Below are 15,907 nucleotides of genomic sequence, written 5' to 3'. Positions count from 1 at the left end.
CCACTACAGTTCTCACACTGCTCTACTCGTACCGCTCTACTAAGGACGCCATTGCTCATCTTCTCCACTCCACGATGAGCGACCTGGACTGTAGAAAAGGGAATTATGTGAAAATGCTGTTTGTGGAGTACAGTTCAGCATTTAACACCATAATTCCCTCCACGCTCACCTCTAAGTTGGAGGTCCTGGGACTCAGCCTGCCACTGTGTCAGTGGATCTCCAAATTCCTGACAGACAGACCACAAGCTGTACAGGTGGGCAAACACACATCATCCACCCTCACCCTCAGCACTGGAGCCCCCCAGGGTTGTGTTCTGAGCCCCCTGCTGTACTCACTGTACACCTATGATTGTGTGGCCACTTCCAACTCCACCACCATCATCAAGTTTGCTGACGACACTGTTGTGGTGGGCCTGATCTCCAACAACGACGAGACAGCCTACCTACAGGAGACTAAAAACCTGGAGAGATGGTGCAAGGAGAACAATCTTCTCCTGAAAGTCAGCAAGACTAAAGAGTTGATAGTGGACTTCAGCAGATCACACAGGACCTGTCTTGGTCCTGTCACATTAACACCCTGGTGAAGAAGGCCCGGCAGCGTCTGTACCATCTGAGACGCTGGAGGGACTTCAGACTACCCTCTCAGGTGCTAAAGACCTTCTACACCTGCACCATTGAGAGCGTCCTGACGGGTAGCATCACTTCCTGGTTCTGGAACAGCACCATGCGGGACAGGCGAGCCCTCCAGAGGATGGCGCGGTCAGCTGAACGTACCATCCACACTGAGCTCCCTGACCTGCAGGACATCTACAGCACGCGATGCCAGACCAGAGCCAGGAAGGTTGCAAAAGATCTCAGCCATCCCAACAATGGACTCTTTTCTTTGTTGCGTTCAGGAAAATGCTTCCACTCCCTGAAAGAAAACACAGAGAGGATGAGGAGAAGCTTCTTCCCGCAGGCCATTTGGAGATTAAACCAGGAGACACCCAGGATCTAGCACTGGACCTCTTTCTCCATCCCCACTGTTCTATGCAGCCACCTTCTTTCGCAATGACACTTCAATTCTGGACTGCCACTGTCACTTTATCTCTGGACTTGCACAGCACAGTGCCACTTTATACATTCCACATACTACTTACACACCACACTGCACCTGGACATTCTATGGACACTTCAACTCTGTACTTGCACAGCACAGTGCCACTTTATACACTATTTACACTCCATACTGCACCTGGACACTTTAAGGACAATCTTCATATACCATACACATTTATGTATATGTATATTTATGCATATGTTTATACATTATTCCTTCATCTATACAGTGATCCCTTGTTTATTGCGGTTAATGGGGACTGGAACCCCTTGCGGTAGGTGAAAATCTGCGAAGTAGGATTGGCCGCCCAGGAATTTCAGTGTGTGGGTACCAGAATGTTTAAAATATGTATATTTAAACTGTCGATTCATTCACTCCATAATGGCGTGCCACCGCGGCATAACTTCTCCCCTGTTTTAACATATCTAAAAGTTTGACCTTTTCACTGATGGTCATCATCTTCCTTTTCCTCTTGGGCTCACTAGAGGAATCTTTCTCAGAGGCACAGCGCTTAGGAGGCATTGTAAGGGCTTAACGAAAAGTTAATTTCGAACACAACACTAAGATACGCAAGACACAGTTGACAACGTGAACGAGAGTGGCGAGATACAACAAGGGAAGGAGCTCGGAGAGGATGCAATGATGCGCAGCCAATCAGCTCATGGGATACATCCACTTGTGCTCTCATTCGTCGATCTCGTGCCGGGAACCAATCAAATTGATTGGTAAAGGAAGAGACCTTGAGAGGAACCGGACTCATGCGGGACCCATCCTCATCGTGAATCAGTGTGTTTACCTCAGAATCAGCGGTGTTTACCTCAGAATAATTGTGTTACCTCAGAATCAGTGGTGTTTACCTCAGAATAAGTGGTGTTTACCTCAGAATAAGTGTGTTTACCTCAGAGTCAAATCAAATAAAATTTTATTTGTCACATACACATAAATACAGGGTACGATATGCAGTGAAATGCTTTATGCAACTGTCCGGTATAAGAATAAAAAATATTTAAAAAAAGTATAAAAAAGCAAAAAATAAAATAAGAATAAAATAATAAAGTATAAACTATATAAGAAAACTATATAAAAATATGAAAATATAGATTAAGAAAATGTATATACATATGCATAAATATACATATACATAAATGTGTATGGTTTTTAAAGATTGTCCTTAAAGTGTCCAGGTGCAGTATGGTGTGTAAATAGTGTATAAAGTGGCACTGTGCTGTGCAAGTCCAGAGTTAAAGTGTCCTTAGAATCAGTGTTGTTTACATCAGAATTAGCAGTGTTTACGTCAGAATCAGTGTTTACATCAGAATCAGTGTTGTTTACATCAGAATCAGTGGTGTTTACATCAGAATCAATTTTGTTTAATTCAGAATCAGTGATGTTTAATTCAGAATCAGTGGTGTTTACATAAGAATCAGTGGTGTTTACCTCAGAATCAGTGGTGTTTACCTCAGAATCAGTGTGTTTACGTCAGAATCAGTGTTGTTTATGTCAGAATCAGTGTTTACGTTAGAATTAGTGGTGTTTACATCAAAATCAGTTTTGTTTAAATCAGAATCAGTGGTGTTTACCTCAGAATCAGTGTGTTTACCTCAGAATCAGTGTGTTTACCTCAGAATCAGTGTGTTTACCTCAGAATAAGTGTGTTTACCTCAGAATCAGTGTCTTTACCTCAGAATAAGTGTGTTTACCTCAGAGTCAAATCAAATCAAATTTTATTTGTCTCATACACATAAATACAGGGTATGACATGCAGTGAAATGCTTTATGCAACTGTCCGGTATAAGAATAAAAAAATATAAAAAAAAAGTATAAAAAGGCAAAAAATTAAATATTATATGTATTATATGTATCATAAAATAATATGTATAAACTATATAAGAAAACTATATAAAAATATGAATGAAGGAAAGTATATACATATGCATAAATATACATATACATAAAGGTGTATGGTTTTTAAAGATTGTCCTTAAAGTGTCCGGGTGCAGTATGGTGTGTAAATAGTGTATAAAGTGGCACTGTGCTGTGCAAGTCCAGAGTTAAAGTGTCCTCAGAACCAGCGGTGTTTACCTCAGAACCAGCGGTGTTTACCTCAAAACCAGCTGTCAGGGATTAATCAGCACGGATCCATCATGAATCCGTGCAGACTTATGGCCATGTGCGTTTGTGTTTGTTTGTGTCACGTGATTGCTCCATCGTCGTCTGCTCCTCCCGGTCATCACACCTGTTCCCCATTGTGTATAATATTGTTAGTTCCCTGTGTAGTGTGGTTTATGTTTGTCTTCCTCCTGTATTAAACCCCTTTCATTTGAAGCTATGCTGCATACGGTTCTGTCTCCAAGCCACCTCCGACCAGGTCCTGACACCAGCGGTGTTTACCTCAGAACCAGCGATGTTTACCTCAGAACCAGTGTTGTTTTTGTCAGAATCAATGTGTTTACATCAGAATGTAAAAAAATGTGTTGGTCTAGTGTGTGGTCCCAGTCCTGGAGATTCAGGTAGAACTGAACAAATCTGTGAAACATCTGAAGCTTTTTCAAATATCAAACCTGTTTCTCAATCTCACAGAAGATCAAAAAGATTTTAGTACTCTTACTATTTTACCATTCCTGTTGTAGACTGATTGTTCAGTATCTATAAATATTCAGATACCTCAGTATTTAATATGCTGACACCAGTAAATCAGTAAAGATTCACACACTGAATAAGATGAAACCAGAGAATTTATTAGCCTTAAATTAAATTTCTTTAAGACACATCACCAAGTAAACTTAATAGAAAGTCTTAAATGTCAGAAAGTCCCTACATGAAGGTAAATCTTTTACATGACCATGTGAAAGAAAGTGATTAAAGTAAAAATAATTATTTTGTAAAGCAATAGAAGACAACAGTTTTCCTACCCTAAATACAACTAACAAGTAATGGAAGTATATACGTTATGACCCCAAGATAGAGTTTAAGTCAGTTTAAAATTCAGTTTATAATCAATTTAAACCTTTAACAGGAGAATTGGTTGAATTGGCTTCAACACTGTTGTCCGTGCCTGGTGTTTAAAAGAGGGCTTTCTTTACCCGAACTTTTTCCTCTGCATCTCCTTGTTCTTCATTTTGAGTTTTCTTGGCAGGAGTAAGTTCTTGAACTAAAACATTAGCATCCTTCACAAAAAACAAACAAACAAACAAAAAAAAACACACATATAAGGGGTATTTACACCAACAGTTTGGAACACACTATACAGCATCCATGCCTTTAAACCACTACATGAAAACACTTGCTGTTCATTACAGGGGCTAGGAGAAGTTTTTAATTATGAGCCCAAAGGGAGAGATCTCTGCTGTCAGGTTAGTGCATGCTGGTCTCTAAGAACCCCTTACCTTTTACTCTCCAGGCTCAGGCAGTTATCAGAATATTCATTCAACATTTACTTAAACACACACATGGTGGAGGAGGTGAATCTTACCCGAGGTTTCAAATTCTTCGTCTTACACCACTGCTGAAAGTATTTCTTTGCATCTGCCAGTTTATCTGTCTGTCTGCAGTAAAGAATGATGTGCTCCTCAGAAAATCTGTCCGGCAGCAGTTTGGACACCTACAAAAGACATTTGCACATCAGTGCAAACATTTTATTTCATAACTAACAGGTACACAGAATTAGAAGCGTAAGCTTTTCGATGGGAAACAAAGACTGTGTGATCATCTTCAAAAGCACCAACACATACCACCAATAGGAATCCAGTGGACACTCACTAGACATGATCTCTTAAACATTTCAACACCACTCGTTGCCCAGAGGACTGGGCAGCAGCCACCCAGTAACTGAGTCCATAACAGTTTATACAACTTATGTATATACATAAATGAGTGTGTGTGTAAAGCTGTTAAAGTCCCAACAGATATTTGTGGAAAGGTTAATGGAGTCTTGCAGGTAAATGACACCTTATATGTACTGTACCTGTTCCTTGCGGATCTGAAAGGCTTCAGTGGGGTTGTGCTTGCAGTAGAAGTAGACGTTGTCGATGGGGTTTTTCTCCTTCTTGCCATAATCAATACCAAATACCTGCCAGATTATTAAAAGTGAGTCCAAAATCCTCAAATTCTAATTATCAAAGTGTAAAATAAAGTATTAGTTTTTTTTTGTTGTTGTTTTCATACGCTGACTATGAAATCTTCAGCTTTCAGGACAACCTCAGTGTCATCAGGTTTGGACTCAGCCACTTCTTTGGCCAATGCTTCCTATAAAAAATGTATTTATCATCTGCATTAAAAACCATTACAATTAAAATATATTTATCATTTATCATTAAAAACCATATGCATTTGTGAATATGTATATTTATGTATATGTATTTACATTATTTGTTCACTTATATTTTCATATTTTATATAGTTTTTATATAGTTTTTACTTTTTATTTATTTATCTCCTTTTGGTTTTGTTATATTTATTTTTACCCCTAATTGCATTCCTTTTATGCTTAAATACCGGACAGATTCAAAAAGCATTTCACTGCATGTCGTACCCTGTATGTATGTGTATGTGACAATTAAAATTTGATTTGATTTGCAAACTATAGATTATTCATTTTCACATTGTGTATTAAATGCCATGCTTGACTTTAGTCCCAGAGTTCCTGGGTTTTTGTTGCTACAACAGGACTTCTCTCCGAGCATCTGTTGTCTTTATTACCAATATGAACATGCATGTTGACTTCTTCAAGTATAAATTCTAATAATAAAAATTTTATTATGCATTAGCAGGTGGGAAACAATTAGGTATTGGTAAATAGACCTCTGACCTCTGTCAAATTAAGAGCTTTTTCAGGTATCGTCTGTCCCACACACTTGTACAATTTTCTGCAGAGAATATTCTTCATGATGGTTTGAGCTTCAGACAGGTTTGGATTAGAGGAGTACAGGATCTGCTCAAAGATGTTATCTGTGAAGCGGTAAAGAGGACATTATGTTGAAAAGGTCATGGCCACACGCACACACACACACACACACACACACACACACACACACACACACACACACACACACACACACACACACACACACACACACACACACACACACACACTTACATTTATTGCAAAATACAATAATGGGCCAGCAGGTGTTAGGCCAATAAAGATACAATAGAGTTTAATAATTTACACATTTTACATTAAAGCTTAGCACAATGGCTTTCAAAAAAGTTTCATACTTAGTCTGTTTTTTCTTCATACTTATTATTTTCAAATAGCCTTTAAGAATGAAAAAGAATGCATTGACATCGTTCTCATGGCTGATTGGAAATGCTCTCACAAGGATGCAAAGGAATGTCGGTCCTGTCGAAGCTGCTCTGTAATTAACTTTGTACTCTGTATTTGCACCTACACACTGAGAGTTTTGAGACTCCCCGTATATTACATTTGGGGTGTATATTGCGGAAGTTCATGAAACTGAACAGGCCCACTGTGTATTGTGGAGATATGTCACGATGGTTTGTTAGTTTCAAAGTTTAGATTATCTGACCTGTGAGCTTGGTGTAGGCCTCCATGTCATCTATGGCCTCTGACATTTTGTACATCTTTCCAGAGGATCCCTGGATCAGAATGTAAGGATCGGCTTTGACCAAGGCTTCTGTTATCCTACAGTGTGATTATTTTATACAACGGTCACATATCAAACAGAGGTGTGAGATCATAAGCCAGCAGTACAAACATATATGTACAAACTGTTTTTTAAGCTCAATATAATACTGCTTGAGGCAGACCTAAGGTTACCCCTAGCTGTGCCATGCCACCACCACTACTGATCATCTGTTTCTCTATCATCTTCTTGCTGTCAAGCTGTCCAAACACATTTCCCTTGCCAATAGTTGAACTACTACCCCTTAACTAGAAGGATGCAGTGCCTTCTCAGGCAAATCTGTGGCCCCCTTTTATAGTGCCTTTTATAGTGCCTTATTCTGTATCTGCACATGCAGATGCAGACATAATCGGTGTTCATGTATCAGAGCAGCTTTATATTTGAGAAGTTACTTCTGCAAACCCAACAAATTTCTTTTGTACAAAGTTTAGAGAAGTCACCACTTAATAGATGGGATAGTGAAGGCTAACTCAAATTAGTTGGGACACTGTATCAGTATCACAGTGTATTAAATATTAAATATTGATATTAAATCTGGTTTCTCTAACTGGACACCTAACCCATTCAAGAGTTTTAAGTCACTACTTTGACACACTAAAACACATCATACCAGAAATTATGGGTATGAAACTGGAGATTAATTGCAACATTAAACCTCTTTTATCAGGCAAACAAAAACCCCACAGATTCTTCATATTAGTACTAGAAACATTTTAGATATTTATGTTAATAATACTCACATTTCCTCAATGATCTTGGTCACTTTGTGCTGATAGGCTCTGCGGTGTAGGGAGTGTCTTGTGTGAAACATGTCATATAAATCATGGACTTCCTGTAGAAAAGGGAAAGTGAGCCTTACTCCTCAAGCTACTCACAGTAGATCTCGTGTCATTACATTCATATTGTGTCATGGCAAAATGAATAACACCAGCAAAAACTGCATCAACAGTTTTGCATTATAGTCAACAATAGACAGAAGCCCGATTCTTGCTAGTAAATTTCCTGACATACCACAGTTTGAGTGAAAAACCAGTTTGCTCATATACACATTTAAATACTGTCAGTGGCTCTATACTCCGTTCATACAGCACTGAATAGGAAGGTAGAAGGATATCATCTATAGTGGCAATGATCCATCTAATGTGAAATGTTTGCATGGGTCCCTGATCTTACAAAGCATGGTACTATCAACTTAAAAAAAATCATAATTAAAATTTTTAAATCTTTTGAATATTCATTCATTTTCTACCACTTATCCGAACTTCTCGGGTCACGGGGATCCTGTGCCTATCTCCGGCGTCATCGGGCATCAAGGCAGGATACACCCTGGACGGAGTGCCAACCCATCGCAGGGCACACACACACACTACAGACAATTTTCCAGAGAAGCCAATCAACCTACCATGCATGTCTTTGGACCGGGGGAGGAAACCGGAGTACCCGGAGGAAACCCCCGAGGCACGGGGAGAACATGCAAACTCCACACACACAAGGCGGAGGTGGGAATCGAACCCCCAACCCTGGAGGTGTGAGGCGAACGTGCTAACCACTAAGCCACCGTGACCCCCGCTTTTGAATATTGAGCTTTATAAACACCGCAGTATTAGAAGAAAACATGAGTATTTACAGTAAAAAAAAGTAAAGAATGAAGTACTGCAGCTGTTAGCATAGATTTCAATAAGCACTAATTTGTAATCATGTAGACATCAAAGGACAATTATATGAAACAGTAAAATAATTTTAGGATAATAAAGTTAACATGTAAGATCTTCATAGTCACCTGTTTAATGTTGTGTGCTACATAAAATTGGCTTCATGCATTGTAAAAATATTTTGGTGGATTCAAAATGTGTGTTTAAGTTAAAAGCTCTGTGCATTGTGGGCAAGGAGCATACTGTACCTTGTCTCTGGCACAGATGATCTTCTTCCCATTGACCTCACACACTCTGGCCATTTTTAGGAAACGCTGGTAGTCTGGGATGTTCTTGAGTCCCAGGTGATACGAGTCTCTGTTCAGATGGACAATGTGTATATAAAAGACCTTTGACTTTAGGAACTGGTATATTTTTATCTGTATTCTAGTGTTAGCATCTTGCTGCCCCAGTGTAGTTAGCTTTAGTTCATTATAAAGTTAAAGTGACTGTATGGCTACAGTAAGTATGGTGGCCCATACTCAGAATTCGTTCTCTGCATTTAACCCAATGCGCTGGGGGTTAGGGGAGGTGCCTTGCTCAAGATCACCTCAGTTGAGGCTGGCCCCAGACTCGAACCCACAACCTTAGGGTTAGGAGTCAAACTCTCTAAACATTAGGCCACAATTAAAATGATTGAGTGATATGTGACTCTATATGTTAACACTAATATAAATAAACTTCAATACAGTAACATTAATATATCTTATAAATAAAACAAAGTTCATCTTATTGACACACTCACCTTGCGAAATAATCCCACTTGTCCACATCAATGCCAGTCCTCTTATTTGCCACAATCTCATACAAGAAGGACTGTTCCTCAGGTCTTCCACTGTAGGGCCACTAAAGAAAAAAGAGTTCCAGAAATCGGTTAAGCTGCAATGTTTCACCTTGTGAACAAAATTGATAAGAAAATTCTCTACCTTGTCTTGTGCAGAGGGTTTCAAAGGTCCTGCAATTTGTTCTTTGATAAATTCGAGGTCTTTGTTAGAAAGACCATAATCTTTCATCATCATATCCTCCAGGTTATTCTCCTTCACCAGATGCTCAAACATTTTCACTGATGCAGTTTCATGCTGCAATGAAAAAACGGTGGAACAGAACATAATGAACCTGCACTACATCGTACACATTCAGGCGCGCTACTTGTTTCATAGGATTTCAATAATTATTGTTCTTTATTCTTTTCTACTCGATCTAGCTGCTTAACTGATAACCCTCTGTAGCCCTAGAGCAGGGGTCGGCAACCCCTGTATGCAAGTATGCTCTGGAGCCGCAAGTGGCCCTTTCATCCCTCTGCTGCGGTTCCCTGTAGATTTGGAAAATAAATATTTAATTTAAATTTTTTATTTTTGTTAGTTAGTTTAAAAAAAAAACGTAATTCTAAATTCTAAGATCAAGATGCTCTTGTAACATTAAAATAAACCGTGTTTAATTTTTAATTTTTTATTTTTTTGGTCGCTCAAAATATGCGGCATAACTTCCGACTTGCGAAATCCGACACACAGAAGCAGGCGCAGTTTTGGTTTGCTGCAGCCGGCAAGTTACATTTTTTATGTCACGCATGGCTGTCAAGTGTCACGCATTGAGAGTGACAGTCACGCATTTCGGTCTTTTCTCACGCTCTCCCGCCGCACATCATATTCTCACGCAGAAAAACTTTTTGACTATTTATCATATATTTAATAAGCCGCAGCGCCCAAAATGTATCAGTCCGCACCGCTGTCTCTATGGAACCGGGCAGGAATCAAGCGCATCTCAGTACTTAGTCGAGCCTGACACTTATCAGCCAATCAAAAAAGAGGCTACACAATAGCCAATCAGATAATAGCACTATTTGGGAAAGATTTAACGCAAAATGCAATGAAAAAAAGTGAGGGGTTGGAGAGGTCATGCTTGCCTGTCTTCAAAACTTGAGGGCCCTGGTCATGAATACGAAGGACTCAATTATATATTAAACATTTTATTCGAAAGTAAACTTCAACCCAGCGTCTTTTTTCTTAAGGTTAGTTCAAACTGTTCAAAATATTTGAACTGGAGAAATAAAATTGCGTTTAATCGGTAGCAGTTAATTTATTTCATAAATGCAACACACTACAGTTTTTTCTATACTTTCCATAAAGGTAAAAAACGATATATGCAGTTTTATCTTTATTTTAGATGTCAAAAGGGTTTCGTGGCTCCCTGTGGTATTTTTTCTGTGGGAAACGGGTCCAAATGGCTCTTTGAGTGTTTAAGGTTGCCGACCCCTGCCCTAGAGCAATATAAAGCAGAAACATTGCTGTGATCTGTGTTTCACCAGTGGTTTGGTTCTTACCTCCCATTGCAGTTCAGGACGGACCCTTGGGATAAACATGCGGTCAAACAGATGAGAAAATGGGCCGTGACCTGAGAAAGTGGACAATTGCAAGATTAATGATATGAATGTGTCTTTAATGTGGACATCATAACCCCATTAATATGACCTTTATAACCACTAACACTAAACAGAAACATATATTATATTATATTATATTATATCATATTTATGATATAATATAATAATAATGTTATATTATATCATAAATATTATTATTATTATTATTATTATTATTATTATTATTATTATTAGAACCAGATATCAGTTTCTCAATGTGTAAAAGCATGAGTCGTACACAATGAAACATAAATAAAGTGTGTGTGAGAGTGTGTGAATGTGTTTGCGTGTGTGTGTGTGTGTGTGTGTGTATGTGTGTGTGTGTGTGTGTGTGTGTGTGTGTGTGTGTGTGTGTGTGTGTGTGTGTGTGTGTATGTGTGTGTGTGTGGTCACCCAAGTCATGGCACAAGCCAGCGATCTGAACACACAGGATGTCTTTTTCTGTGATGCCAAGCTCTGGCTGTTTTTCACTTAGAGTTTTAATGAGACAACCTGCTAAATATCCAACACTGAAACACAGAAAAATCAGAATGTATGAATAATCAAACATATATCTAGTTTTAAAATCAGGATAAAAGCCTCATATCATTATCATATCATTCGTGCCATCTCAAAACTTTTAGTCATTAATGAATGCAGCATGTGACTCATCATGTGGTATACAATCACTCTCATGTGTCGTGTGTGTGTGTGTGAGTGTGTGTGTGTGTGTGTGTGTGTGTGTGTGTGTGTGTTTGTGTGTGTGTGTGTAACTACTAAACTCTGCTTTAAGCCACTTATTTTTAGCTTGCTCGCTTGCACATGTCTAGCATTATAGTGGATTTATGAGTGAATTAAAACTACAGATCATGGGTTATTAAAGCCTTTGAGGCTCACACAGACAGATACACACCCTACTGAGTGTTCAAATCGGTTGTGTGAAGCTCCAGGAAACACAAAGTAGGCTCCTCCCAGCTGTTTAATATACCGCAGTCTCTGGAACTGAGGAGTATCGATGATCTTCACTAGCAGGGGGTGCAGCTCGATGTGACCATGGATTGGGTCATTAAACACCTGAGAAAGAGAACACACACTAGTGTTCAAATGTTTGGGATCAGCTGGAAATGTTCTCGTTATCCATTAAAACTCATGAAATCACAGAATATTATTACTTACTAATGATTATAACAATAATAAACTTTATTCAATAGGCAGATCTTGGTGCTGGTGAGGCTGGAGCTGGAATAAGTTCTACCTCTTCCATATACACACGCTCAGCTCTGGCCTAGACTACTTGTTCTGAGCAGGTGTTGTCAGTGACCCGGGGCCCCCTGGCACCATCTCAGGGCCCCCAGTTTGAGAACCACTGGCCCTAGACTACTTGTTCTGAGCAGGTGTTGTCAGTGAAGAGGCTGTAAAACTGTTGGCTAAGTTACAGACACTCATAAAAAACTGATGCTGATTATCTGGGAAACGTCTCTAACAGCAGTCACAATGTCATTGTTTGTGTCAAACGTTTTGCAACATTACAACAGGAGATCATGACTCTGTGCTCAAAGTGATGCTCAGAGCTCCAGTGCTTTTCTCTGTGGGTGAACGAGGATGATGATGATGATGAACAATTCCAGGATCTGCTTTTTTTTTCATTGGTTGTTGCGTTAAATCTTACCCAGATACAATAGTGCTATTTTCTGATTGGCTATTGTGTAGCCTCTATTTTTGATTGGCTGACAAGTGTCAGGCTCGACTAAGAACTCCAGGGGAGATGCGCTTGATTCCTTCCCTGTTCCATAGAGACAGCGGTGCAGACTGATACATTTTGGGCGCTGCGGCTTATTAAATATATGATAAATAGTATGTTTTTCTGTGTGATACAATGTGTGGTGGGAAAACATGACAAAATGCTCAATGTGTGATACTTGATAGCCCTGGCTCATTACTATCACTAGTTATCGACAGAAAAGGAGATTAAAGCTCTCAAACTTAGAGAGCACTTAGATAGCACTGATATTCTTTAGGAACCCCATATGAGTAGTGTTTAACAACTGAAATATCCTTAAATAGACTGATGTTATTCATGTTACATGCACATGGGCACAGTGTGATCCAGGCTTTAGCTTATATTGGAACCTAATACTAATTTAATTTAATATTAATTTAATGTAATTTAAGAGAACCAAATGGGAAATGAGTTGGAACTACTAGCAGTAGACCTTAAAGAGTTCCACTAGGAAATTATAATGCACATGGCCTCAAACTAAACTGAATAGTATGTTTCAGCAGTCAGATGTGAAGCACCAGCTTAATAAGATTGAAGATTGTCTAAGGACATTAGACAGTGGACGCTTACTACAGTAACTTCCTCCTGCTTTACTAAGACAGACAGAAGATCTTGTACCAGGACCACAGATAGCCAGAAGTAAACTTTCTGATTACAGAGTAACTCTGGATGGTCTTTATATTACATCATGTGCAGCAGTAAAAGACCTCGGTGTGATTATTGATACCGGTCTCTCATCTGAAGCTCACATAAATAATATCACAAGGGTTGCCTTCTTTCATCTCAGAAATATTGCTAAGATAAGAAATATGATGTCATTATATGATGCAGAAACACTAGTTCATGCATTTGTTACCTCTATGTTGGATTATTGTAATGCTTTACTGTCTGGATGTTCCAGTAGGAGCAGAAACAAGCTCCAGTTAGTCCAGAACTCAGCTGCTAGAGTCCTAACTAGAACCAGAAGATATGAACATACTGTATCACCCCTATCTTATCCTCACTGCATTGGCTCCAGTCAATTTTTGCATTGATTATAAAATACTATTACTGACCTATAAAGCACTTAATGGTCTCACACCACAGTACCTGAGAGATCTTTTGTTTTTTTATAATCCGTCACGCCTACTTCGATCAAAAGGTTCAGGATATTTGGTAGTACCTCAAGTACAAAAGGCTATAGAAGGGGGCAGAGGGGACAGCCTTCCAATTTGTGTTCAGGACCCTTGCCTTACCACAGTGGATGATAAACATGTGATGCTTTTCCTAATTCTCTAAGCCAATTAAAACACACCAATACTGTACTGATATTATAGAAGAGGGATGTTTCACACCTTCTCATGTCCAACTGATTCCTGCCCAAAGTGCCCTGGAAAAAAAATATTAATTTTCAAATATTTTTGCCTGCATCAGTGCAGAATGATAAGTAAACAAACACATAAATAAAAACTCCATTACCAGTTACATTATTACATTACTGACATTTAGGAGAGTTAATATGTAACACTGACAGACTTACTGAAAAACACAGAGTGCTGAAAGTGTGTATACTTATGTATAGCTAGTTTAGTTTTCCTTGTAAATGGATTTCTTGTTTATTTCTTTATCTTTAATAAAGTGGTTCCTTCCTTCTACACATGTAATGTGACTCATTACATGACACGGGTCTACACAGGTGTGTCACTATTCTTTTTTACTTATCCAGTTTATCCTGTTTGAATGTTTGTACAGTTCTTAAGATGTGTAGTTAATCATCACTTGGAAATTCGTTATTTTGTTTTTTCAATGATAATGTCTGAGCTGACATCCATAAAAGCTATAGGCAAGAATAAATATTACAGACATATATGACCTGATCCAAATGAATTTCATAATTCTAGACATATATATAATCTTATATATATATATATTCTTACAAAAACATTATGATACAGATTTCTTGTGTTGTAATTAATAACTATTGTGAATCAGCAGTGTGATTTAAAATCTGTTTTTTACCTGTAAAGTTGAGTGGTACCGTAATGGATGAATTTCTCTTCCTCTGGCTTTGGGAGCTCTCAGGACATGGCACATCCTCAAACAGGTTTGTCTGACTCGCCATAGCAGTGAAGATCTTGTTGTGGAGGTTAATTTTAGGAGGTTAGCTCTTTACATACATATCAGAAACAAAAACGTTATAATTCTACTGAGAGATAAAACCTGGAGATGAAAAATCAGCTTCAGGTGGAAGTTACTAACAGAGACAAGTACTCTGCTTTAATACCGCAGAAGGTGGGTGGATCCTTCATTAGAGAAAAAAAAAACATGAAAGAAGGGAAAAACACTTGTCTTTAGTTCAAAAGAGTTTACATGTTAAAACTGTTGAGTTTAAAATTGGTTTAAAAAGGTTTATAGTGTGTTCCCCGGGTGCCGCAGCATAAATGGCTGCCTACTGCTCCGGGTGTGTGTTCACAGTGAGTGTGTGTTCACTGCTGTGTGTGTGCGCACTTTGGATGGGTTAAATGCAGAGAACAAATTCTGCTGCATGTCACATCACTTTCACTTTTACTAATGGTTTGAACCACACCTGAGATTCACCTTACCTGCCCTAGGAGACACCTTACCTGCCTATTAACAAACACACATTAATAATGCTCTCTTTCCTATATCACCATACCTCTACTCAAAAAGATAAAGATGACATGATAGAACAGAATTTCAGCTTTAATTTCCTTACATCTAGATATTTTAAATAACTTGACGGATGTAGTGACAGACCTCACAAATTTGAGTCGATCAAAAGTATTAAATATTTTCCCATGTTTGTAGAACAGTTTCAATCTGTTGTGTGTCTGAAGGTTTCTACCTTCAGGTTGATCTTCAGGCGGTGAAATTTTGCTCAGTGTGTTAAAAGGACTGATTGACTCACACCTTCTGCTCTTCCTCTGATGAAGACCTTTGTTAAATCGACTTTGTTGTGAGATTATCCCCAAAAGGTAACAGGATGAGGATAGGAGAAAATGGAGTTGTAGGATTCATGGATCCCCCTCGACCTCGACTTAAAACTAAGATACAGCCTAAATACACTCCACGAGAAATTCCTATTCAAAAACAAAGTGAACAAAAACGGTTAAGAAAGTAAAAGAGGAAGAGGCATAGAGAAGCTAAATGTGAAAAGAAAGAGGAACAGAAGCAGCTTCTGTTTGCCAATAAACTTCCGAAAAGGATTTGGTTACAGAAATAGGAAATTTGGTTACAGAATTTAAACATCGAATATGAATTAAATACAATTATAATTCCAACTGCCATAAATGT

At 38.6% G+C, this 15,907-nt stretch overlaps 1 protein-coding gene across 7 annotated transcripts; it reads right to left on the bottom strand.

Moving 5' to 3' along the window:
- Positions 1 to 3,816: 3,816 nt before the first annotated feature.
- Positions 3,817 to 15,691, bottom strand: LOC113636521 (deoxynucleoside triphosphate triphosphohydrolase SAMHD1-like). 7 transcript variants are annotated; one of them, XM_047813922.1, is made up of 17 exons: positions 15,459 to 15,687; positions 14,813 to 14,895; positions 14,612 to 14,726; positions 13,948 to 13,982; positions 11,747 to 11,907; positions 11,248 to 11,363; positions 10,756 to 10,826; positions 9,362 to 9,514; positions 9,181 to 9,281; positions 8,645 to 8,753; positions 7,485 to 7,576; positions 6,628 to 6,743; positions 5,907 to 6,046; positions 5,264 to 5,344; positions 5,064 to 5,168; positions 4,572 to 4,700; positions 3,817 to 4,266 (listed from the first exon to the last, which is right to left on the bottom strand). In XM_047813922.1, the coding sequence occupies exons 3-17, from the start codon at positions 14,712 to 14,714 to the stop codon at positions 4,162 to 4,164; spliced, it is 1,617 nt and encodes a 538-aa protein (XP_047669878.1). In that variant the 5' UTR covers positions 14,715 to 14,726; positions 14,813 to 14,895; positions 15,459 to 15,687; the 3' UTR covers positions 3,817 to 4,161. The 7 variants fall into 7 exon arrangements, with proteins under 7 accessions (XP_047669878.1, XP_047669879.1, XP_047669851.1 ...); XM_047813923.1 differs by lacking the exon at positions 14,813 to 14,895 and having other exon boundaries at positions 15,524 to 15,691; XM_047813895.1 differs by having other exon boundaries at positions 14,612 to 14,895.
- Positions 15,692 to 15,907: the final 216 nt, after the last annotated feature.

The sequence above is a fragment of the Tachysurus fulvidraco genome, chromosome 1 (assembly GCF_022655615.1).
Source record: "Tachysurus fulvidraco isolate hzauxx_2018 chromosome 1, HZAU_PFXX_2.0, whole genome shotgun sequence".
Classification (NCBI taxonomy): domain Eukaryota; kingdom Metazoa; phylum Chordata; class Actinopteri; order Siluriformes; family Bagridae; genus Tachysurus; species Tachysurus fulvidraco.
The sequence above is the reverse complement of the archived record's forward strand: the minus strand, read 5'-3'. Positions and strand labels throughout refer to the sequence as shown.